At 42.6% G+C, this 25,430-nt stretch overlaps 1 protein-coding gene and 2 pseudogenes across 1 annotated transcript in view; 2 read left to right on the top strand and 1 right to left on the bottom strand.

The window, feature by feature from the left end:
• LOC134929569 (mycolipanoate synthase-like) overlaps positions 1-21,081 on the top strand; it is a 39,733-nt gene extending 18,652 nt beyond the window's left edge. Inside the window, exons 6-7 of the mRNA XM_063925160.1 lie at positions 8,780-8,961; positions 15,622-21,081. Coding sequence (XP_063781230.1) covers positions 8,780-8,961; positions 15,622-21,081 — 5,642 coding nt within the window. The remainder of the gene's footprint in view (positions 1-8,779; positions 8,962-15,621) is intronic.
• LOC134930297 (5S ribosomal RNA) lies at positions 13,113-13,231 on the bottom strand (annotated as a pseudogene).
• LOC134931316 (5S ribosomal RNA) lies at positions 14,218-14,336 on the top strand (annotated as a pseudogene).
• Positions 21,082-25,430: the final 4,349 nt, after the last annotated feature.

Here is a 25,430-nt window from a genome sequence, read left to right on the forward strand (position 1 = left end):
ATCGTTAGTAGCCGCAGGCACCACAATAGGCTGGTTCAGGTGAAACGCTGACACCACCTTAGGCAGAAAATGAGGACGCGTCCGCAGTTCTGCCCTGTCCGAATGGAAAATCAGATATGGGCTCTTATATGATAAAGCCGCTAATTCTGATACTCTCCTGGCTGAAGCCAGGGCCAGTAGCATGGTTACTTTCCATGTAAGATATTTCAACTCCACCGATTTGAGTGGCTCAAACCAATGGGATTTGAGAAAATCCAAAACTACATTCAGATCCCACGGTGCCACTGGGGGCACAAACGGGGGCTGTATATGTAGTACTCCTTTTACAAAAGTCTGGACTTCAGGAACTGAAGCCAATTCTTTCTGGAAGAAAATCGACAGGGCCGAAATTTGAACCTTAATGGACCCCAATTTGAGGCCCATAGACAATCCTGTTTGCAGGAAATGTAGGAATCGACCCAGTTGAAATTCCTCCGTGGGGGCCTTCCTGGCCTCACACCATGCAACATATTTTCTCCAAATGCGGTGATAATGTTGTGCAGTCACCTCCTTCCTGGCTTTTACCAGTGTAGGAATGACCTCTTCCGGAATGCCTTTTTCCCTTAGAATTCGGCGTTCAACCGCCATGCCGTCAAACGCAGCCGTGGTAAGTCTTGGAATAGACACGGTCCCTGCTGAAGCAGGTCCCGTCTTAGAGGTAGAGGCCACGGATCCTCCGTGAGCATCTCTTGAAGTTCCGGGTACCAAGTTCTTCTTGGCCAATCCGGAGCCACGAGTATCGTTCTTACTCCCCTTTGCCGTATAATTCTCAGTACTTTTGGTATGAGAGGCAGAGGAGGGAACACATACACTGACTGGAACACCCACGGTGTTACCAGAGCGTCCACAGCTATTGCCTGAGGGTCTCTTGACCTGGCGCAATACCTGTCCAGTTTTTTGTTGAGGCGGGACGCCATCATATCCACCTTTGGTTTTTCCCAACGGTTCACAATCATGTGGAAGACTTCTGGATGAAGTCCCCACTCTCCCGGGTGTAGATCGTGTCTGCTGAGGAAGTCTGCTTCCCAGTTGTCCACTCCCGGAACGAACACTGCTGACAGTGCTATCACATGATCTTCCGCCCAGCGAAGAATCCTTGCAGCTTCTGCCATTGCTGTCCTGCTTCTTGTGCCGCCCTGTCTGTTTACGTGGGCGACTGCCGTGATGTTGTCCGACTGGATCAACACCGGCTGACCCTGAAGCAGGGGTTTTGCCAGACTTAGAGCATTGTAAATCACTCTTAGCTCCAGTATATTTATGTGAAAAGACATCTCCAGGCTTGACCATACTCCCTGGAAGTTTCTTACCTGTGTGACCGCTCCCCAGCCTCTCAGACTGGCATCCGTGGTCACCAGGACCCAGTCCTGTATGCCGAATCTGCGGCCCTCTAACAGATTAGCACTCTGCAACCACCACAGAAGAGACACCCTTGTCCGTGGTGATAAGGTTATCCGCTGGTGCATCTGCAGATGCGATCCGGACCATTTGTCCAACAGATCCCACTGAAAAGTTCGTGCGTGGAATCTGCCGAATGGAATCGCTTCGTAAGAAGCCACCATCTTTCCCAGGACTCTTGTGCATTGATGCACAGACACTTTTCCTGGTTTTAGGAGGTTCCTGACAAGTTTGGATAACTCCTTGGCTTTCTCCTCCGGAAGAAACACCTTTTTCTGAACCGTGTCCAGAATCATTCCCAGGAACAGCAGACGTGTTGTCGGTGTCAACTGAGATTTTGGAAAATTCAGAATCCACCCGTGTTGTTGCAGCACCAATTGGGTTAGTGCTACTCCGTCCTCCAGCTGTTCTCTGGACCTTGCCCTTATCAGGAGATCGTCCAAGTAAGGGATAATTAATACGCCTCTTCTTCGAAGAAGAATCATCATTTCGGCCATTACCTTGGTAAAGACCCGAGGTGCCGTGGACAATCCAAACGGCAGCGTCTGAAACTGATAATGACAGTTTTGCACCACGAACCTGAGGTACCCTTGATGTGAAGGGCAAATTGGGACATGCAGGTAAGCATCCTTTATGTCCAGGGACACCATAAAGTCCCCTTCTTCCAGATTCGCTATCACTGCTCTGAGTGACTCCATCTTGAATTTGAATTTCTGTATGTACAGGTTCAAAGATTTCAGATTTAGAATAGGTCTTACCGAGCCGTCCGGCTTCGGTACCACAAATAGCGTGGAGTAATACCCTTTTCCTTGTTGTAGGAGGGGTACCTTGACTATCACCTGCTGAGAAAACAGCTTGTGAATGGCTTCCAATACCGTCGCCCTGTCTGAGGGAGACGTTGGCAAAGCAGACTTTAGGAACCGGCGAGGGGGAGACTTCTCGAATTCCAACCTGTAACCCTGAGATACTACCTGCAGGATCCAGGGGTCCACCTGTGAGCAAGCCCACTGTGCGCTGAAATTCTTGAGTCGACCCCCCACCGCTCCTGAGTCCGCTTGTAAAGCCCCAGCGTCATGCTGAGGGCTTTGCAGAACCCTGGGAGGGCTTCTGTTCCTGGGCAGGGGCTGCTTGCTGTCCTATCTTACCCCTTCCTCTGCCCCGGGGCAGATATGACTGTCCTTTTGCCCGCTTGTTCTTATAGGACCGAAAGGACTGCGGCTGAAAAGACGGTGTCTTTTTCTGTTGGGAGGGGGTCTGAGGTAAAAAGGTGGATTTTCCGGCAGTTGCCGTGGCCACCAGATCCGATAGACCGACGCCAAATAATTCCTCCCCTTTATACGGCAATACTTCCATATGTCGTTTAGAATCCGCATCACCTGACCACTGTCGCGTCCATAAACTTCTTCTGGCAGATATGGACATCGCATTTACTCTCGATGCCAGAGTGCAAATATCCCTCTGAGCATCTCGCATATAAAGAAAAGCATCCTTTAATTGCTCTATAGTCAATAAAATACTGTCCCTATCCAGGGTATCAATATTTTCAGTCAGGGAATCCGACCAGACCACCCCAGCACTGCACATCCAGGCTGAGGCGATGGCTGGTCGCAGTATAACACCAGTATGTGTGTATATACTTTTTAGGGTAGTTTCCAGCCTCCTATCAGCTGGATCCTTGAGGGCGGCCGTATCAGAAGACGGTAACGCCACTTGTTTTGATAAGCGTGTGAGCGCCTTATCCACCCTAGGGGGTGTTTCCCAGCGCGCCCTAACCTCTGGCGGGAAAGGGTATAATGCCAATAACTTTTTTGAAATTAGCACTTTTCTATCTGGGTTAACCCACGCTTCATCACATACATCATTCAATTCCTCTGATTCAGGAAAAACTACAGGTAGTTTTTTCACCCCCCACATAATACCCCTTTTTGTGGTACTTGCAGTATCAGAGATATGCAAAGCCTCCTTCATTGCCGTGATCATATAACGTGTGGCCCTACTTGAAAATACGTTTGTTTCTTAACCGTCGACACTAGATTCAGTGTCCGTGTCTGGGTCTGTGTCGACCGACTGAGGTAAAGGGCGTTTTACAGCCCCTGACGGTGTCTGAGACGCCTGGGCAGGTACCAACTGGTTTTCCGGCCGTCTCATGTCGTCAACTGATTTTTGTAATGTGCTGACATTATCACGTAATTCCATAAACAAAGCCATCCATTCCGGTGTCGACTCCCTGGGGGGTGACATCACCATTATCGGCAATTGCTCTGCCTCCACACCAACATCGTCCTCATACATGTCGACACACATGTACCGACACACAGCAGACACACAGGGAATGCTCTTATCGAAGACAGGACCCCACTAGCCCTTTGGGGAGACAGAGGGAGAGTTTGCCAGCACACACCCAAGCGCTATAATATATATGGGACCAACCTTATATAAGTGTTGTATCCTTATAGCAGCTTAAATATATAAAATATCGCCAAAAAAAGTGCCCCCCCCTCTCTGTTTTACCCTGTTTCTGTAGTGCAGTGCAGGGGAGAGTCCTGGGAGCCTTCCTCACAGCGGAGCTGAGCAGGAAAATGGCGCTGTGTGCTGAGGAGAATAAGCCCCGCCCCCTATTCCGGCGGGCTTTTCTCCCGGAGTTTGAGATATCTGGCATGGGTTTAATACATCCATATAGCCTCAAGGGCTATATGTGATGTATTTTTTAGCCATAAAAGGTATTATACATTGCTGCCCAGGGCGCCCCCAGCAGCGCCCTGCACCCTCCGTGACCTATGGTGTGAAGTGTGTGACAACAATGGCGCACAGCTGCAGTGCTGTGCGCTACCTTCATGAAGACTGAAAAGCCTTCTGCCGCCGGTTTCTGGACCTTCAATCTTCAGCATCTGCAAGGGGGGTCGGCGGCGCGGCTCCGGGACGAACCCCAGGGTGAGACCTGTGTTCCGACTCCCTCTGGAGCTAATGGTGTCCAGTAGCCTAAGAAGCCAATCCATCCTGCACGCAGGTGAGTTGAACTTCTCTCCCCTAAGTCCCTCGATGCAGTGAGCCTGTTGCCAGCAGGACTCACTGAACATAAAAAACCTAAAAACTTTTTCTAAGCAGCTCCTTAAGAGAGCCACCTAGATTGCACCCTGCTCGGACGGGCACAAAAACCTAACTGAGGCTTGGAGGAGGGTCATAGGGGGAGGAGCCAGTGCACACCACCTGATCCTAAAGCTTTATTTTTGTGCCCTGTCTCCTGCGGAGCCGCTATTCCCCGTGGTCCTGACGGAGTCCCCAGCATCCACTTAGGACGTCAGAGAAATAAAAAGTAATAGATAGATAGACTGATGATATGGGGTACTTACAGTAGCTTGGAACAGGGGTATATTTGGTGCGGTGTCTAATGGCTATTTCAGGATCTACGGACAGTCTTTCCGATGAATAAATAAAAAGTAGTTTACTGTCAGTATAAATAAACAGAAACAAAACAACAAACAGCCAAGCCCCCTTTCAGGGTAACTATCTCACTTTCTGAGCACTCACTATAAGTGAGTAGCTGATCTACAAACAGGTTAGAATCCTGACCATCTGGCCTGTTTGACTCTGGCTGCAGTCTGACATGGACTGTCTGACTGCTCCAGCCCCACCTGGGCTCTGTGCAAAGGGCAGCCTCTAGGTGTGTTCCCACACTCGTCTTATTCTCTCTGTGGGCTGTCCCACACAGAATCTGCTGCTCTCCAGTGCCATCTCTAGTGATACTGCCACAACAGATAGATAGATAGATAGATAGATAGATAGATAGATAGATAGATAGATAGATAGATAGATAGATAGATAGAAAGTAGGTAAACAGATAGATATGAGGTATTGTAGATAGATAGATATGAGATAGGTAGAAATACATTATTGCAGTTAATTTAAAATCACATCATCAAACCCTGGTCACTGACTTCACTCAGTGTATTAAGAGTCACACAGGAAACTGCACCACTGTTTCAGTAGTATGGAAGAGCTCCCTGAAATCTGAGACATGTTCTGGACATTTTGGAAGAGTTGGTAGAGTAAACAGTGCTCCTCACAGTGACTTCAGAAGGTAACTCTTGTGATCATGGGATCTATTCATAAAGCAGAGAAGATCCCTGTTTTGTGGGAAACAGGGCTTTTCTCTGCTTCGGGCTATTCACAGAGCGTCACCCCCGCTCCTTGCCTGAATCACATCACCATACTTTAGTATGGTGAGTGCGATTCATGAAGGAAGGGAAAGCTTTGCTTTCTGCTTCTCCATGGAGTTCAGATTTGCCATCTCAGTATAGCGTAGTCTGAACTTGGGTGAGGAAATTGCAGGGAAGCTCAATTATTTATTTATTTATTAACAGTTTCTTATATAGCACAACATATTCCATTGCGCTTTAAAGTTGGAACAACAGTAATAGAACAAAACTGGGTAATAACAGACAGACATACTGTAGAGGTAGGAAGGCCCTGCTTACAAGCTTACAATCTATAGGGAAATAGGCATTGATATACAAGGATAGGTGCTACCAACAGATTGCAAAGGATCTTATTGGGCTGCGTAATATGGTCACTCAGCAATATTGGCCAAGGGTCAGGAGGATGTGAAAGTGAAGAAAGACAATAATATGTGAGGTTATGTGTGGACTGTACAGAGGGGATGTATTTAGATAGGGAGGCATTGAAGGTTATGTGGGTGTGTCCGGAATTTGTTAAGCTTGTCTGCAGAGGTGAGTTTTCAGGGAACACTTGAAGGTTTGGAGACTAAAGGTGAGTCTTATTGTGCATGGGAGGGCATTCCCCAGAGTGGGTGCAACCTGGAAAAAGTCCTGTAATTTTGGGTGGGGGGAGCAAGTAAAACATGTGGATGAGAGAAGCAGATCTTACACAGAGCGGAGAGGTTGGTTAAGGAGATATTCTGAGATGAACAAATAGATGTATTTTGGTGCAGTTTGGTTAATAGCCTTGTATATAAGTAACAGTACTTTATATTGAATATATATCGAATACAGTAGAATCCTGATAACTAATGGAGAAACTGACAGAGCAGATTCGCATACAAGGAGCAAGGAAAATCAGCCTCGCAGCAGCATTCAGAATGGATTGTAGTAGTGAGAACCTATTTTTGGGAAGACCTGTAAGGAGACTATTGCAATAATCAACGCGGGAGATAATGAGAGCATGGATTACAGTTTTACAGTTTCTTGTGTAAGATATGGTCATATTTTGGAAATGTTAGATGTATGTAACATGATTTTGAGACAACTTGAATGTGTGGAACAAAGGACAGTTCAGAGTCAAGAATGACACCTAGGCAGCGAGCTTGTGTTTGTAGGGTTGACTGTTAAGTTATCAACAGTAATATAGATATCAGGTTGGTAACTATTATTGCCCAGTAGAAATATAATTAATTCCATTTTGTAAATATAAGTTTGAGGTGGTGAGATGACATCCAAGATGAAATGGCAGTAAGGCATTTAGTGACAAGGCCCAATACAGATGGTAACAAATCTGGGGAGGATAGGTAGATTTGAGTATCATCCGCATATAAATTATACTGAAATCCGAAAGAGCTGATTAGTTTCTCAAAAGATGTGGTATAAATTGAAAAAAACAGAGGACCTAAGACTGAGCCCAACTGATAGAGGTAGTGAAGAGGAGGTTGATTCAGAGAAACGAACACTGAAAGAGCAGTTATATAGGTAGGTTGAGAACCAAGAAAGACCTAAGGACTGTAGTGTTTGTAGGAGAAGAGAGTGGTCAACAGTGTCAAAAGCAGCAAAGAGGTCAAGGAAAAATAAGTAGTGAGTTATGGCCTTTAGATTTAGCAGTGACCAGATCATTCACTACCTTAGTCAGTGCTGTCTCTGTGGAGTGTTAGGCACGAAAACCTGACTGAAGTGGGTCCAATAAATTTGTGAGTTAAGAAAGTGTGTGAGGCGAGTGAAGGCTCTCAAGTAGCTTGGAGGGGCGTGGGAGCTGAGAAATGTGATGGTAATTTGAGAGAGAGTTAGGGTCAGAATGTAGTTTTTTCAGAATTTGAGAAATCAGTGCATGTTTAAACGGGGATGGAAAGATACCAGTAGATAGAGATTACAGATTTTAGTTAAGGTTGGGATGAACACAGGAGATAGAGATTTTCTTCTTTGTGAGGACATAGGATCAAGAGGAGAGGTAGTAGAGTAAGCAGATGATAAGAGTGTAGATATGTCATCTTTTGTGCAATCAAATGAAGAGAAGGTGTTAGGTTTGGGAGGGAATTGAGCAGGTCAATGGGCGTGGAAGTGCATATAATTTAATTTTGGATTTTATCAATCTTGTTCTTGAAATAGGAAGCGAGATCTTGTGCTCTGAAAGTAGCTGGTGGGATTTGTTAGGGAGAGAAAAGAAGTGATTCGAATGTATTAAAAAGTTGCTTGAGCAGAGATGAGAGATTGGAAATATGTTTGTTTGGCAGTGTCCAGAGTGTTACAATAAGTGAATAATGGTCTTACATGTGAGGAAGTGAGAACTTCGAGATTTATGACACTGACATTATACCTTATGTGAACGTTTTTGTAGGTGTATTGTGAGTGCCACAGTTCACTTCTAAGTTTATGTGGAGTTGGATGAGTAGCTGGAGTCACTTTACAGAGTGCCATTTCTAGAGTCTGGTTCAGGTGTGATATAGCAGTCTCAGGAGAGGTGTATGTAGAAATTGGTGAGAATAGTTGTTGCAGAGAGGTGGATACAGTAGTTGTTGAAAATTAATAGCTCCCCTGCTCTCTGCCTGGCACCCGGCACTAGCTCCACCCCCTAACCTCCCAGCAGCACCTGCTGCCTCCCAGGAGCTCAGCCGGCAGCGCAGCTGAAGGAGGCACCACTAGAGTACTGGATACCGAATTGCATTGTCAGAAATGTGAGTACACTGTACATGAATTGCTACTTACTGTATCACAGCTATATATCGCATCAAACTGATGCGATGTATAGTGAGAAGTAACAATTCACTTTTTGATTTCTATATGAATAGACCCCCATATCTGTAGCTATCACCTTATTACCCCCCAAAAAATAGCAATTACGGTACTTGTTTTTTGTTCTGGTTTTCAGAATGTTCTGCTTTAATAAGTATTTGGTTTCCCTACACACAGAAGGAAGGAAGCTAGCAGCTGATTACATTTTTTGCTGAATTAAGACAGTTCTAGTGGTTAAAGATACCTCAGGCAGAATGTCATCTTTTTTTTTTTTTTTTGTGCATATTTCTCTATACAGTATATTGCTGCTACAATGCATATACTATACATACACATACATGCATGCTAAATACATACTGTAGAAGATATAAATGGATTTTATGTTTAAACAGGAGACTGTGAGATGGCGATTTGCGGTGGTGTCAGCTGTATTATGGAACCTCGTGTCTATGTTGCTCTTAGTAAAGCAAAAATGATTTCTCCGGAAGGTACAAGTAAACCTTTTTCAAACAAAGCAGACGGATACGGAAGAGGGGAAGGATGTGGTATTGTTCTCCTAAAACCTCTAAAAAAGGTAATTCATGATCAACCAATTGTTTTGCTGCAAGTGTGTTATTCTGAGATACATGTATGCTGTAATCTGCCTTTTTGTACTAGTATGGTTTGAGCGGTTAGATCAGAGGTTCTCAAACGTGGTTCTCAAGGCACCCCAACGGTCCTGGTTTTAAATGTATCCATGCTTGTCCACAAGTGACTTAATTAGCACCTTAGACAATTTGTATTAACCATCTGTGCTGAGCCATGGATATACCTAAAACCTGGACTGTTGGGGTGCCTTGAGGACCGCGTTTGGGAACCTCTGGGTTAGATTGTTGTGGAGGCGGTCTTTATGTTTACTAATATTATTGTTTTACAACACAGCCCTGTGGTCTGGGTGGTTTCTCCTCTGGGTAAAGATTGTGCAGGGTCTTTCTGTCTCCCGAGCAGTTACCGCAACTGTCCAAAAAAAAGGGACTGTCCCGCTGTCCCACCAGCAGGCAGTAGTGTCCGGCGATGGGGGGGCAGTTGGGAAGCTCCTGTCACACATTAAGTTGCTGCTCTGCAGTGGTGAATAGGCGCTATGCTCATGCGCACAGCGTCTATTCATGGGAGACAGAGAGACTGGGGGCATGGCCAGCAGCTCACAGAGCGCTGGGCATGACCCCATTGTGATGAAAATGGGGCGTGGCTCATAATCGCAGACATTCTGAAAAGCCACACCCCTTTTCCCAAGACCACACTCCCTTTTCACGGATGCGCACCTCATGCAGAGTGTCCTTACTTGAGAATTTATGATGTTGGGAGGTATGAGTTACTGTCTAGTTTCACTACATCTCCCTGTGGTTATAAAAAGGGAACAATTGCTGGGGGAGGGGAGAATCAGTCTTTCCAAATACTGTGCTGCTGGGAATTGTGTTTCTTTGGCAGCTTCAGAGAAATGAGAGCCAGCAGGAGCTCTTTATGCTAGCAGAGCACAGGCAGCAGTTATTCTGGAGGTGCTGGGAGGTCTGCTGGCATATCTCTGTAAGCTGCAGAAGACAGGGAATAGTTGCTGGGACCCGACAATGTTGGTATGGCATCTGGTCAGCATCCCAGCAGTCAGAATGCCGGCCCTGGAATGGAATCCTGACACTGCTAGGAATGCTGGCACTGGCATCCCAACAAGGTTCACAAACCCACTGCCGGGATCTCGAACGAGCATATGACGGGCCGCTGGAGAGGTAATCAGTCTGGGGGGGGGGGGAGTTTAGGTTTAGGCTGCGGAGGAAGGGTTAGGCTGTAGGGAGAGGGGTTAGGGCTAGGGCCCACCAAGGAGGGTTAGGGTTAGGCTGTGGGAAGGAGAGGTTAGGTTAAGATCATGAGATGTTGTTAAAGCTCTTTGGTGATTGTGTGATGTTAGCGAGGAGGCTGGTGTTGTTTTTACATGAATTTTCAATAAATGCTGTGGTTTAGGGGGTCTGAGAATAGAGGTGGGCTTTATGTCCTAAATCACCTACCTTCTCACATGGAATTGTGGGCCAAGAAACATCTATAATAGTGATGCACACTTATACACCTTCAAATGGGAGCAGCTGAGTAGATTGGGATGCTGCTAAACAAATGTAGATTAGGTACACCTTGTACACACATGCAAAAATGTGTCATCATCAGGACAAGATTCTGTAATAAGTTTGAAGGGAGTGCAGTCACAGGGGCGGCCCCTGGTTAGTGGAGAGGCTCTTCTCCACAGACTGTGTATATAAGGAACATCCCTTTATTACTATAAAACATTTGATGTGGAAAAACTGTATTCTTCATCTAATATTTAGATTAACACGGGTTGGGTACAATATTCCTTTGCTCACCATCCTGATGGTCAGAATCCTGGCAGGAGAATCCTGAGATCCAAATCCCGATGGATTTTGGTGAGCATTCTAACCCAAACGCACCCCTCCTGCAGCCTAACCGTCCCATCCCACAGCCTAACCGTAACCATCCCTTTAACACCTAATGCTAACCCTAAACCTAAACGTAACCATAACCTTAATACTCACTGTTGGGATCCATCAGGATTTTGACTGTCGGGATTGCACAGTCAGGATTCTGACCATTGGGGTACTGAGTGCTAGGATATTGGCTACATCCCATTAATTTACAATATCTTAAGAGATACACTTCTGACAGGTGTAGCTGCTTATATATGTCCAATTCATCTTGAGCTGCAATTACGTGAACATACCATTACTGTAAAACAGATAACCACTATCTCTGAAGACTGATTTTGAATAAAAACAAGTTCCTCAGCCTAAATACATACAAAAAGTAATTTTCAAAATCTTATATATATATATATATATATATATATATATATATATATATATAGTAACAAAGATTTGAGAGGCACTGTGCATTGCGCCCTTGAGGTCCGTGGGAGGGCACCCAGGCAAGTAGTTCTTCCTATATGGTGTGCCTGTCAAGACATTTGGAGTGTGTGTATATATATATATATATATATATATATATATATATATATATAAAATTAATAGCAGAAACACTTATCTGCAAGTTCATATTAACATGAATAAAGTGTTACATTCATAAATACATGTTGTAAAACTAACATGAGACACGACACATTAATAATCCCATATACAATATACAGTAAATAAACATTTAGATAGATCTGTATACTGACATTTACAGTTACAGCCAACCACTTATTTGCAACAAGAGACCTTAATAATCTAATTGGAACATCTGAATCACTTGATTTAATTACTGTAATAAGGCAATATAAGGCACATGCTTGGACTGAGATGCATCATGCATAACTCCCAACATGACCCTCTCCAGGAGGGATAAAATGCTCTGCTCCTGGACTTCCCTCTTAATTTACGATTGCCGGCACCTGTGTTGAACAGGTTAATGGATAAGAAAGGTGTTTCAGCACAGGTGATGGCAATCATAAATTAAGAGGGAAGTCCAGAAGCAGAGCATTCTCTCCCTCCTGGAAAGGGTCATGTTGGGAGGTACACACTTCAAACACTTCAGTCTCCTTAATATTGCATGCCTGCTCTCACAGCAACACTGATACTGACAGTCTTGCATGGCCGGAGCAGGACTCTATGCTGCCCTATGCTGACAATACCCCAGAACCCGTGATATAATGATGTCACACAAAGGGGCAGGGATGATGACACTAGGAAGTAGAGCACTGCCCAGAGCAAACATTGGGGCAGATGTATTACCTGGAGAAGGCATAAGGAAGTGATAAACCAGTGATATGTGCAAAGTGATAAAGGCACCAGCCAATCAGATCCTAACTGTTAATTTACATATTGGAGCTGATTGACTGGTGCCTTTATCACCTTGCACATATCACTGGTTTATCACTTCCTTACGCCTTCTCCAGGTTAATACACCTGCCCCATAGGTCTCTACAGACTGCAAGATACATACAAGGGCATCCAATGGACACTCTGGGTAGCTCTGCAGAAAGTGCCACTGGCTGCATAGTGCCATTCTATACCACCCCTAGAGTCTTGAGGCCCCTGGGGCAATAAAAGCACTCACACACTCCAGTTTACGGCTCTGCAGTCTTATCGATATTTCATAAGAAAAAAAAAAGAAGAAAAAAAGACAGACTCTGTGTTGGGGCACTCTTATCGAATAAAACGTAACTTTTAATTAATTTATGATAAAATTATAGTACACAAACAAACACACATATGATACACTAGGGAAGGTTGCAGAATTTACACTTCCGCATCTGATATCGCGAATCTGTAACCAAAACTGGAAGTAAAAGATTCTCAAATATCTGATATAGTGATTTCGTAAGAAAAACTAGGAGTAACAAATTCTCCAAGAATTTTAAGTATTTTAGGTGACAGTAGCACCAGAGGTGAAAATCTCAGAAATAAAAATTCCAGATAACAGAAAATTCAAGCATATAACACAGTGGCGTCTATTGAAATATATTAAGACTGTAAAAATAGTCCAATGTAAAATGCCAACTGTAATGATATCTTCTGGTATGGGCTAATTTGCTATTTATAGATCTATGTTCAAAATGTGCGATATAAATACATTTTATATATAAGTCTGTAGTCAGATAGTTTGTAGTAAAGATAGATAAACGGATGAAGTAGGTAAGGGTCAAATGTTGCTCCAATACTTCTGCTTTTCACATGGAATGAGGAGTGTTTCTTACTGCACCCAATATTCCCTAGCGGTCTCCCATCTAGGTACTAATTGGGCTTCTCACTGCTTTGCTTCCAAGATCAGGCAAGATTGGGAGTAGCTAGTGAAATATGGCAGTAATATCACAAGAGTTTGTGAATGAGAGAGTGTTTGGTTATTGGCGCATACCAAGAAAAGAGGTACTTCTGCTGTCCAATGTTTTATGCACAGATTCTCTGTTACCTTAGCATTGCAGAGAGATAGTTAGACGGCATTTGGATGAGAGAGTACTGAAAAGATTTAATACAAAGGAATGTATAGGTTCAGGGCCCACGGGTTGCCTAAGCCTATTGAAAATTAACAGGTTGAAAAATGATGAAAGTAATAGGTGAGAATGGTACTATTACAATATTCTTAGTATTAGTAATACAAAGTCCAGTGCCGTATATTACGGTTTGACTATAGTATATCCACTAGACGGAGTGGATGTGAAATGAAAAAATAAGTAAAGACAAAATTGAATAGAAAAAGTAAATAATTAGTCAAAATGCCCAAATAGTAAGGTTAATTTTGAAGCTTTGCTAATTGGAGGAGTCATTGTATATGGTATAACTTGGGAGCAAGAATTTGATGAGAGAAATATTATACAGGTGTCAGCAATCAAATAAATTTCTGACTATAGTAGTTCCTAAAATAAATGAATATTATACTGATAATGCATAATTGCTTCCAAAAGGGTACAAAAATAGGAGCAAAGGTACATACAGTAAGACATTCAACCTCTGACTTTATAGATAGATCATAGTAATAGGAAATTAGAAAATTAGAAATAATTTTGCAGCCCAAAATGGGCATGTATATGACACCAGGAGATGAGTGGGCTGAACTGTGCACGGTTCAGCACCACTTAACACAGACGGCCGTTTCACCTAGAGGTGGCTTGTTCACTGTGTCGCAGTTTGTATTAAATCTTTTCAGTACTCTCTCATCCAAATGCCAGCTAACTACCTCTCTGCAATGCTAAGGTAACAGAGAATCTGTACAAAAAACATTGGACAGCAGAAGTACCTATTTTCTTGGTATGCGCCCGCCAATAACCAAACACTCTCTCATTCACAAACTCTGGTGATATTACTGCCATATTTCACTGGCTACACCCAATCTCGCCTGATCTTGGAAGCAAAGCAGTGAGAAGCCCAATTAGTACCTAGATGGGAGACCGCTAGGGAATATTTGGTGCAGTAAGAAACAATCCTTATTCCATGTGAAAAGCAGAAGTGTTGGAGCAACATTTGACCCTTACCTACTTCATCCGTTTATCTATCTTTACTACAAACTGACTACAGACTTATATATAAAATTTATTTATATCGCACATTTTGAACATAGATCTATAAATAGCAAATTAGCCCATACCAGGAGATATCATTACAGTTGGCATTTAGTATTGGACTATTTTTACAGTCTTAATATATTTCAATAGACGCCACTGTGTTATATGCTTGAATTTTCTGTTATCTGGAATTTTTATTTCTGAGATTTTCACCTCTGGTGCTACTGTCACCTAAAATACTTAAAATTCCTGGAGAATTTGTTACTACTAGTTTTTCTTACGAAATCACTATATCAGATATTTGAGAATCTTTAACTTCCAGTTTTGGTTACAGATTCACGATATCAGATGCGGAAATGTAAATTCTGCAACCTTCCCTAGTGTATCATATGTGTGTTTGTTTGTGTACTATAATTTTATCATAAATTAATTAAAAGTTAAGTTTTATTCGATAAGAGTGCCCCAACGCAGAGTCTCTCTTTTTTTTCTATTGAAATATCGACATGTACTATTGACTCTGGGTGCAACACCAACAACATCAATTCCTTGGATACCTATTTCAGGCATCTTTCATGTACATGCACTGTTGGTTTACAAGGGACATATTTTATAAGAGCCCATTACGAAGATTACCTAAATCGTCCTGTTCGGCACCTAATTGAACTAATTCTGGCTCTGCAGTCTTGGCACAACTTAAGCCTATGCTCCTGTCAGACTGAGCCTCAGACTGAGATCAATCCTCAACCTAACCTACCCTGTTCCGTTTATCCAAGTACTGTACGTGAGATACAATTTACTTGGACCAAACAACTCAATAATCTGGCGGTAACATTTTTATTTAAAACCAACTTGTCAGGCTCATATATTTACAAGAATCTCCTACTGGTAAATGGTTCTGGACTGGATTTGCATTATTGGTCTTAGAGACAGCAATATTATAGACTATCATAGTTTATGTGAGCTATATATGGTCATGCAAGTTTATTTCAAATAGACAATGGCTTTAGCCTATTTATGATCACAAGCCTCCTGAATTATTATTATTTTTTACTGTATATTGTTATTGCGTGTATATGTTTTATTGGAACATCCAGCAACAAATATATTTATTTATTTATTTATATTTTTTCAAGCATATAGTAACTTTCAAAATCTGAAGATCGTGTGACTATAATTAACAAACACATTCTCATTTCATAGGCCAAAGAAGATTATTGCAACATCTGGGGTATAATACATGCAACCGCCGTTAACCAAGATGGAAGATCGGTTACACCAATCACCAAACCATCTCAGCACCAACAAGAGGAATTGTTGCAAAGCATATATAGAACTATAGACCCATGTTCTGTGCAGTATGTCGAGGCTCATGGAACAGGAACACCTGTTGGGGACCCAATAGAAGTCACTAGCTTAGGAAACATCATTGGGAAAAAACGTCCAAGTGGAATTAAGCCTCTAAAGATTGGATCAGTTAAAGGGAACATTGGTCACACTGAATCAGCTGCTGGCATGGCTGGTCTAATAAAAGTACTGCTCATGATGCACCATGAAGTTATTCCACCATCGCTACATTACACTAAAGAAATTGGAATCAGAAACATTAAAGAATCAAATTTAATTGTTCCTACAAGTCCGGAAAAATGGCAGGAGGATGTAAAGATTGGAAGAATAGCAGGAATTAATTGTTTTGGGTTTGGGGGAACTAATACTCATGTTGTGGTCAAGCAATGTGAACAAAAGTATCCCCAATGTCATTCAGAAAGACCTGTTGAAATATTTATTTTATCTGCAGCCTCCAGAAAATCTCTTCAACTTTCCATTGAAGATACAAAACGTGAGCTGAATAAGCCGACATCTGTATCTCTGGAAAACCTGGTCTACACAGCAGCTTGCCGAAGAAGTCATCTTAGTTACAAATACAGGGCAGCATTTCTGATCTCTTCATTAACTCATTTACAACAACAACTTCAGTCTGTGAAAACAGAGACACCTCTGGCCAAAGGAAGTCCTCAGATTGTGTATGTACTCTGTGGAAATGGAGTTCTTTATAAAGGGATGTGCAAGATGTTACTGGAACATGAGCCAGTGTTCAGAGATAAATGTTTAGAGATAGATGAGATGATTCAAGTCTACACAACCCTGTCTGTGGTAGAATTGCTAGAGAAGGAGTGTGATGATTTCTCTAGTCCAGATGTGGCCCAGTTACTGCTCTTTACACTCCAGGTATCTTTAGTGGCTCTCCTGAAATATTGGGGGATCAAACCAGACTGCATTGTGGGTCATTCAGTTGGAGAAGTTGCTGCTGCACATTGCTCTGGACTTCTTTCACTGGAAGATGCTGTTAAAGTTATTTATTTCAGGAGCACATTGCAATGTAAGGTCACAGGGGGGAAAATGTTGGTTGTTGGAAATCTACCTGTGACTGAAATATCTAAACTTATTGTGTCTTACAATGGCAAAGTATGTATTGCTGCTTACAACAGTCCTACCTCATGTACAATCTCTGGGGATGGAGAGTCAATACAGGACCTTCATGAGAAATTAACCAAACATTACAGTAAAAACAATATATTTCTCCATGTGGTAGATGTTCCTGCTGCGTACCACAGCCACCTGATGGATCCTATATTAAGTGAGATAAAAAACATACTGCAGGATTTAAAAACACAAAAGATGGAAACTGAATTAATTTCAACAGTGACTGGAAAGCCAGCATCCAAAGGAGATTTCACTACTGGGGACTACTGGGCTAAAAATATCCGTGAACCAGTTGCTTTTGAACAAGCTGTACAAATTTCTGCAAAGGATAAAGAACACCCAATATATATTGAAATAGGACCCCGAAGAGCATTGCAACGAAATATATTGGAAACTTTAGGATCAAATACAATCATTTTACCAGTTGTGCAACCCAAAAAAGAGTACGAGACTATATTTTCTATGTTGATTATGCTTTTCATGGAAGGACACAATCCAGATTGGTGCAATATCTACAACTCATATAAATCTTCCCCAGCTGGGATTCCAAGATACCAGTTTGATCACGTCAAGCAAGACATCAATTTTGAAAAAATCAGGCAAGGAAGTATGACAGTAGCAACTGCTAACCATCCACTTCTCCATGGAATAGGTGAGAACTTCACACAGTTCAGATGTACAGTATCAAAAACACTAACACCATATGTCTATGAGCATAAGAACCTGGGTTCCATCCTAGTTCCTGGGACATTTTATGTGGAGCTTGGACTGGCAGCTACAGCTACTAGTTTAAAACCAAAAGTTCCTTTAAATTCTCTGGAAATCAGTGTTACATTTTCAAGCCCATGTGTTCTTCACCAAGACTCTTTAGAGCTAAATGTAAAGCTACGTCAAGAAGACCAGATCACTCATTTTGATGTGCTGACGTCACATGTTTATGCAACTGGGCAAATAAAAAGAAATAGCTCTAAAGCAGAGATAAGCAAACAAATCTCTATTGAACATATTTTCAAAAGATGCCCCTTAATTTTCAAAAAGGAAAAAATTTATGAGCAGCTATATAAATTTGGGTTCGAGTACGGGAAGGCTTACAGACAGCTCTGTGATGACATTCATTATGGAGATGTTCTTAAAGAAGCAATCACCAGAATAAGAGTAAGTGAAGAAGTCAGAGAAACAATGTATGAGTATCACACACATCCAGTCATTTTAGACTGTTTTCTTCAAATGGTTGTTTGTGTGGGAGATAAAGACAAAGGATCTACAGCAATCTTCCCATCATCCATAGGTAGCGTGACTGTTTTTCATCCTTTTCAGGAAGAAATGATCCTATACATGCAATTGATAAAAACAACAAAGAATTACTTTGAACTGTGTGGATGTTTCGCAGATAACAAAGGTGTGATGTTAGTGGAATTAAAAAACGTGAAGATGGCATTCATGAAACAAACAGTGACCAAACAAGAGAACACTTTTTTCCAAGTCACTTGGACACAGACTTCCCAATCCATGGATATACAACAACAAAAGCCAAATATGCTGATTTATGCAGACAACTATGGAGTAAGCCAACAATTATCAAAATACATACATGATGGACTGAGCTTCATTTCCTTTCAAAGCTGGGATTCTGATATTCAGATGCATACAATACTCCATAGTGAATGTAAAGATGTTGTGTTCATGTGGGGAATCCAAGCACTGAGCAAGGATATTCCAAACAATCTCACACAGTATCTAGCAAAGTGCTGTGAGGTCTATCGGCAGTTGATCTTAGCAGTGAGACAACAGACCACCAAGGCTGCTATCAGGACAGTGACATTCAGGACAACTAAAAATACCCTGGATAACATTAATCCTGGTTTTGCTTTAATTGGTATGACAAGAGCTTGTATCATTGAAATGTCTGATATAACATTTCAACTGATTGATATAAGCTCTTCAAGTCCTGAAGATGCGGAAGCCCTAGGCCAAGTTCTTCTTAATTATAAACCAAATGATTATCCAGAGATTTGGATCAATGAAGGTTGTATTTACACAAGCGAAATTACACCCACCAACACTGAAAACTATAGGCAGCAAATAGTACCTTTAGAAAAGTCAGACTATTTCACCATGTACACTTCAGAACCTTACACAGTAACAGGACTTACTGCTGAACAAACTATTCCCAAACATAGTCAGCTCACAAACAAATGGATCGAGATTACTGTTGATCAAATATGTATCCACACTGAAGACTATTTTCCGGTTAGCCTTTCAAGCTGGCAGTATGGAAATACTTTGTATTGGAGCACTTTATCAAGTGAAAAACATGAACTAATTGCTCTGGACTTTGCTGGCACTGTAACTTCCATTGGAGGAAATGTCAAGAAAATTCAAGTTCGTGATCGAGTCTCTTCATGTTATCCAACCATTGCAACATCTAAAGTGAGACTACCTGAGAATGTTTGCTATTTGGTGAGGAAAGTTCCAATGTTAACAAATGCTCCTTGTGTTTCGCTATTTGTCTTAGCCTGGGAAGTTTTTTGTCACCAGCTACCGCGTGCAAAGAACAAGCCCAAGCTAGGTATTATGACTACTGAATTAAAGTCAGTTTTGTGCACAATTTTAGCCAAGACAGCAAAACAAGCAGGCTGGGAAACAGTACTATCTCCAGAAATTACAGCGGACCTCATACAGTGCAGTGCCATGATTATTCTCCCTTCACCGGACGTTGTCTCAGCAGAAGCACTTTTCAAGCTGCCACTCCTCAAACATGTAATTGTAATATGTGGCCGCAGCAACCATGAGAGTTATCAGAATCTGGCACTTAGCTGTGGACAAGACATTCATGTACACCTGCTTTATCTTGCAGCCATTTTTCAAAAGGCATATTTACAGAAATTTGGTAAAGTCATATACAAATGGTTACAGTCGATAGCTGCGGACATCCACCTTGTTCTACCATACAATATGATTGAACCATCATGTAGTACAAAGAACATAACATTCAGCTACTTTTCAGCCCAATCCTTACACCTTATTGAGCTAGACAACAACACGCTTTCAAAAATTACATTGTCTCATCCAGTGCTCTTCAGGCACAATGCTGTTTACATTGTCACAGGGGGACTAACTGGTCTTGGCTTTGAAACCGTTAAATTTATTGTACAGAATGGAGGTGGCAACGTTGTGATTCTGTCCAGAAGAAACCCAACCCCAGAAATGAAAAAACAAATATCAGAGGTTCAGAATGGAAGGGAAAATACTAACATAATCACGTTACCATGTAACATATGCTACTATTCTGAAGTGAGAAATGCCATAAATTCAGTACAAAAGATGTTTCCAAATTTTCCAATCAGAGGCATCTTTCACAGTGCTGTAGTTTTACATGATGGAGTTCTGCAGAATCTAAACCTCTCACTGTTTGAGAAAGTCCTTAGCCCAAAAGTGGATGGGGCAGTGAACCTTCATTGTGCTACAATAGACCGAAAGCTTGATTATTTTGTCTGCTATTCCTCTGTAGCTTCATTTATAGGAAATCCAGGACAAGCAAATTATGCTGCTGCCAACTCCTTTCTAGATATGTTCTGTCAATACAGAAGAAATATTGGTCTCTCGGGACAATCCATAAATTGGGGAGGTCTCAATCTTGGAGTGTTGCTCAATCAGCACCAAATTCATAAAATTTTGCAGGCAAAAGGAATACTTCTTCTGAATACCGAGGAAATTCATGAGTATCTGAAAATATGTATTTTACTAAATAATAATCATCAGGCAATTGTCAAATTTGATTTTAAAACCATGTATGCAAGCCTTGTTTCATATATCCCAGCACTGAAGAAGCGGTTAAATAATGTGGTTGTGGAAAATATTAAAAGTTTGGAGGACACTCCGATAATGGAGAAATCTTCCAAAGTTAATAACGAAATGTCGGAGGATTACATTTTGTTATTAGTGAGTGAGCTCACCAATGTCAGCTCACGTGACGTCACAATGAATAGTCTTCTGAACTTTCTGGGGATTGACTCAATGTTGGCCATGACATTGCAAAATCGTATCTTTACAGAGAAGAATGTAAATATTCCTCTTGTGACACTGTTGGATCCCAACACATCTATCGCATTTCTGGTGTCAGAGGTCCAAAAAAACACTTCTATTGAAGAAAGCACAGTGGAAGAGACAAAGCTATGACTGAAATATCCATAATTTGCGATATAACCAATAGTATGCAAAAAAATTGAAGTGGACCTGAAAAATACAAAACAGAAGTCTTAATATAAAAAGCCAAGTAACATACTTATATTTATTCATGTAAAAGTGATAAATGAGTTTTTTTATGGTGACTTTTGTTATGTTAACATTGTTGGAATTATGATTACTATCTGTCCCAAGGTCAGCTGTACTTTGCAGTATACATTTGAAATATTCTATTCATCTATGCAGTGTTATTTTTCAGCAGGAACCAGCAGTTCCTGAACCTCTCATTAAATATGACATAATCAGGAACTGGGTTCTTGAACCTGTACTGGGACAACATTTATTTTCCATAAGATAAGTTTTAGTTTAAAGTCCATTTGGAGTGCCTTCCTTTCTTTTTTTTAATAATACATTTTTATTGATGAAAACAGAAACAAAGCATAATTTCGAAGCAGAATACAAGCAAAAGTACGGTCAAATTTCACAGGACTATAGGTACAGAGACATTAACATATTGCATTGTAAAGTGCATAAAATGAGTGCCTTCTTTTCTAAATCAATCTATCTATCACTTTTTGTTTAATAGCTTCACTCATAGACATGTAGTTCCTGAACCTATTTTTACAGAAAAATAGTACAGCATCTACTGTATGTTGCAAAAAGTCTTTTACATGATGTAAACAAATAAACTTATCCGCATGCTTTTCTAAAAACAGGGCATTTGTCTATTTATTTTAGAAAGACAGTGACTGGAAATGTGGCACTGATGTAGGGGGTGATTCAGACCTGATCGTAGATGTGCGCTGGCAGGGAGCTACTCGTCGCTGCTCGGGTCGCAGCGGCTGCATGTGATGTCATGCAGCCATCGCGGCCCGCCCCCCCAATGGTCCGGGCATGCCTGCATTGCCTGGACCGCGCCCCCTAAGTAGCGGCCAAACGCCGCCGGCTCGCCCCTTCCCACCCAGCGACCGCCTCTGCCTGTCAATCAGGCAGAGGCGATCGCAGGGCTAAGACAGCCATCGGCTGTCTGGCATGCGCCGATGCACAGCGGCGGCGCATGCGCAGTTCAGACCTGATCACTGCTGTGCGAACACACACAGCAGTGATCAGGTCTGAATTAGCACCGTAGAGCACTATGGGGGGCATTCCGAGTTGATCGTAGCTGTGCTAAATTTAGCACAGCTACGATCATGTTCCCTGACATGCGGGGGAACGCCCTGCACAGGGCTAGCCCACCCCGCATGTCAGTCCGGTCCCCCCCACACTAATACAAACGTATCGCACAGTGGCAATGCCGGGAGTTAATTGTCGCTGCCGCTGGCCACAGCGGCTGCGTGAGACGTCACGCAGCCACCACGGCCCGTCCCCCCCCAACGGTCCGGCCACGCCTGTGTTGGCCGGACCGCTCCCCCTAAACGGAGGCTTAACGCCGCCGTATAGTCCCCTCCCGCCCAGCGACCGCCTCTGTCTCACTGTAAGGTGTCTGCAGCACCTTGTTGTGAAAAGTAAGTAGTGAGTTATTTGGAGGAATTGATAGGCTTTTATTATAGGTGAGTCTTAAGGGCTAATATAAAGGTATGGAGATTGGTAGGAAGCCTGAGTGACAGAGTGAAAGGAGGTTACCAGAGCAGAGGTGAGGCAGCATTCAGTGTTAAGGGCCCCATATACTTATGCAACAGTCCAACCCTCATGTCGCAGGCGACCACCCCGGCAGCTTCCCGGGGGGCAGGATCGCACAAGATACATCGTATGCGGCCCTTTTGCATATGATGTATCTTGTGTAATCCCAGCCATGCCTGCGGGGTCGGACATGATCGCTAGTGCAGCACGGACAATCTGGAGGATCCGATCCGATGCTCATGGGAACGCGCATCGGATTGGATTGGAAACACCTCCAAAATGCCCGATTTCATCCGATATATCGGGCCGAATGCCCGAAATTGGATGAAGTCGGGCATTATCGTTCTAGTGTATGGGGCCCTCAAGATTGGCGAGTACGGAAGGGATTGTGGACATATCCAAGTTTGGGGATGTAGGAGAGGGTGGTGTGATGAGGGCTTTATATGTGAAGGAGAAATGTAACTGATATTCAGTGGTGAATAATGAGCCACTGTTATTGCTGGCAGTCTGAAAGGAGTATTACAGTAACAGTTAACAAAGCTGGGTCATGGCTGGCAGCAAACAGACAATAATGTGGGGGAGATGTATCAAGCCTTGGAGAGATAACATGGAGACAGTTAAAGTACTAACCAATCAGCTTCTGTCACTTTACAGGCTGAGTTTGAAAAAGGACAGGAGCTGGTTGGTATTTTATCTCTCTCTAATACTTGATACATCTCCCCCGATAGCTGGGAAACAAAGTTGGGCAGGACTGGTGCCAGACAGACATTACAGTTTAACTAGAGCTGGATCAGGGCTGGTGGAAGGCAGACAGTAATCCAGAGACAAGTCAAGAGTAGAAAACAATGAAATCCAAGGCCAGAATCAAAGTCAGCAATGAGAAATCAAAAGCAGGCAATGCAGGTTCACAGCAAAACAGAAAACTATCACTGCCATAGGTGGGAGAGAGGAGGAGCTACTTAAACCACCAGAAACCAATGATACAGCTAACATTCCCATCAGGAACCAGTGGAATTGCAAGCTGCAACTCAGCAACGTGTAATTCTGTACTCATGGAGGCTTATGAGAGCAGAGTGGCCAGGTAATGAAGAGGATCTTCCCAGCTATGACCCAGGCAACCTGCCCAACTGCCAGAAGACTGTGGCATAATAGTCCCCTCGTGCAAGTTTAGATATTTTCCCATTGTAATACAGTAGGTTAGTGATGTCTAAGCAGTTTCCTGCTCCTAAATATGAGGATGTGTGAAATGTGGGGCTGTACATCCCTCCAGATGAAGCCTCGTGGGCCACAATTAAAGAATAAGTATTCCAATCCTCAAATAATATAACAGAAATATTTGACAAAATTTATGACACATAGCACTTAGTGCCAAATAAAATACAGACACTGTTTGGCATAACTTCACTCCAGTGTTGGAGAGACATTGGTGAACTAGGCTCTTATTAGTGGATCTGCCCCAAGATTGCCTCCTTTTGGGTTAATATAGCGTCTCTCTGTTCTAGTATCACTCTTAAGGCCCATACACATTAGACGATGTCGCTCTGTGAGCGACATCGTCTAACGTTTCCCCCTCCCGGGCCGGCCGGTCGGCGGCCGCCTGTACGCACTGAGCGATATGACCGCTCATATCGCTCAGTGATGTCACGCCCCCGCCAGCCCTGCATGAAGGTCGTGGACGACAGTCCACATCCTTCATGCATGCCCTACCGACAGCGACGATCGTTGCCGACCCACGTGGCCGCGCATCGGTCGTCGCTGGCGGCATACACACTTAACGATAAAATGAGCGACGTCGCTCAAGGAGGGGGAAAATGAGCGACGTCGCTCATTTTATCGTTAAGTGTGTATGGACCTTTAAACCTTTACCAAACAAACTCTCTCTTTTCTTTGGGGCCTGTCTATTAGGACCTCTGGCAAACTCACCTATGCTCAATACAGCCAGGTGCCTTGTTGGCAGAAATACAAATAAATAAATAGACTCCTCCCACTCTCTCTTCAACAAGTGCAACCAAACTATGCTAATTTGCAGCTATGGAAAGCATTATAGCATACCTGAAAAATACCTCACTCTATATATAACGCTCTCTTAAGAGAGTTGCAAATAGCAATATATAAAAGTTGACAAGTTAATATATAACAGAACACCAGATATTTTACTTGTTGTCATATTAAACAAAGTGACAAGGTACAGTGTTACAAAGTAGCAGAATGGCAAATTACAGTGTTACAATAAGATGGCATAAGAGTGTTAAATGAACAGAAGTAACTTCAATCTTATGCAAAAATATATTGCTTATTAGTGCCAGTATCATGTGGCACATGCAGTATGCACGTTTCTCTGACTCCAGTTATCATTCAGATAGGGAATAAACTTGGCAATGCAATAATAATGCAGAAAGAACCATGGAAAGATTGAGCTTAAGCAATATATTTGTTTTAAGGGGATGTAGTTGGCATCCCAACATACAGGATGCAGGCGGTTAGGAGACCGGCGCAGGAATCCCAAACCCGTTTTAAGAATATAATAGTCAGTTATTGATTTTGAAAAGTTGTAGTTCGATACTGACCCCTTCCCTAATTATATATAAATGGTAGTCTGAGTTATAGTGTAGGTATTTGCAGTCGCATACAGTGGGCGGCATCCTGCTGGCACAGAAAGTAGAAACACCTTACCAGTACAGCTGCGGCTGTTATGAGCTGATTATCTGGAGCATCATGGGTTC

Source organism: Pseudophryne corroboree, chromosome 5, assembly GCF_028390025.1.
Source record: "Pseudophryne corroboree isolate aPseCor3 chromosome 5, aPseCor3.hap2, whole genome shotgun sequence".
In the NCBI taxonomy this organism is placed as follows: domain Eukaryota; kingdom Metazoa; phylum Chordata; class Amphibia; order Anura; family Myobatrachidae; genus Pseudophryne; species Pseudophryne corroboree.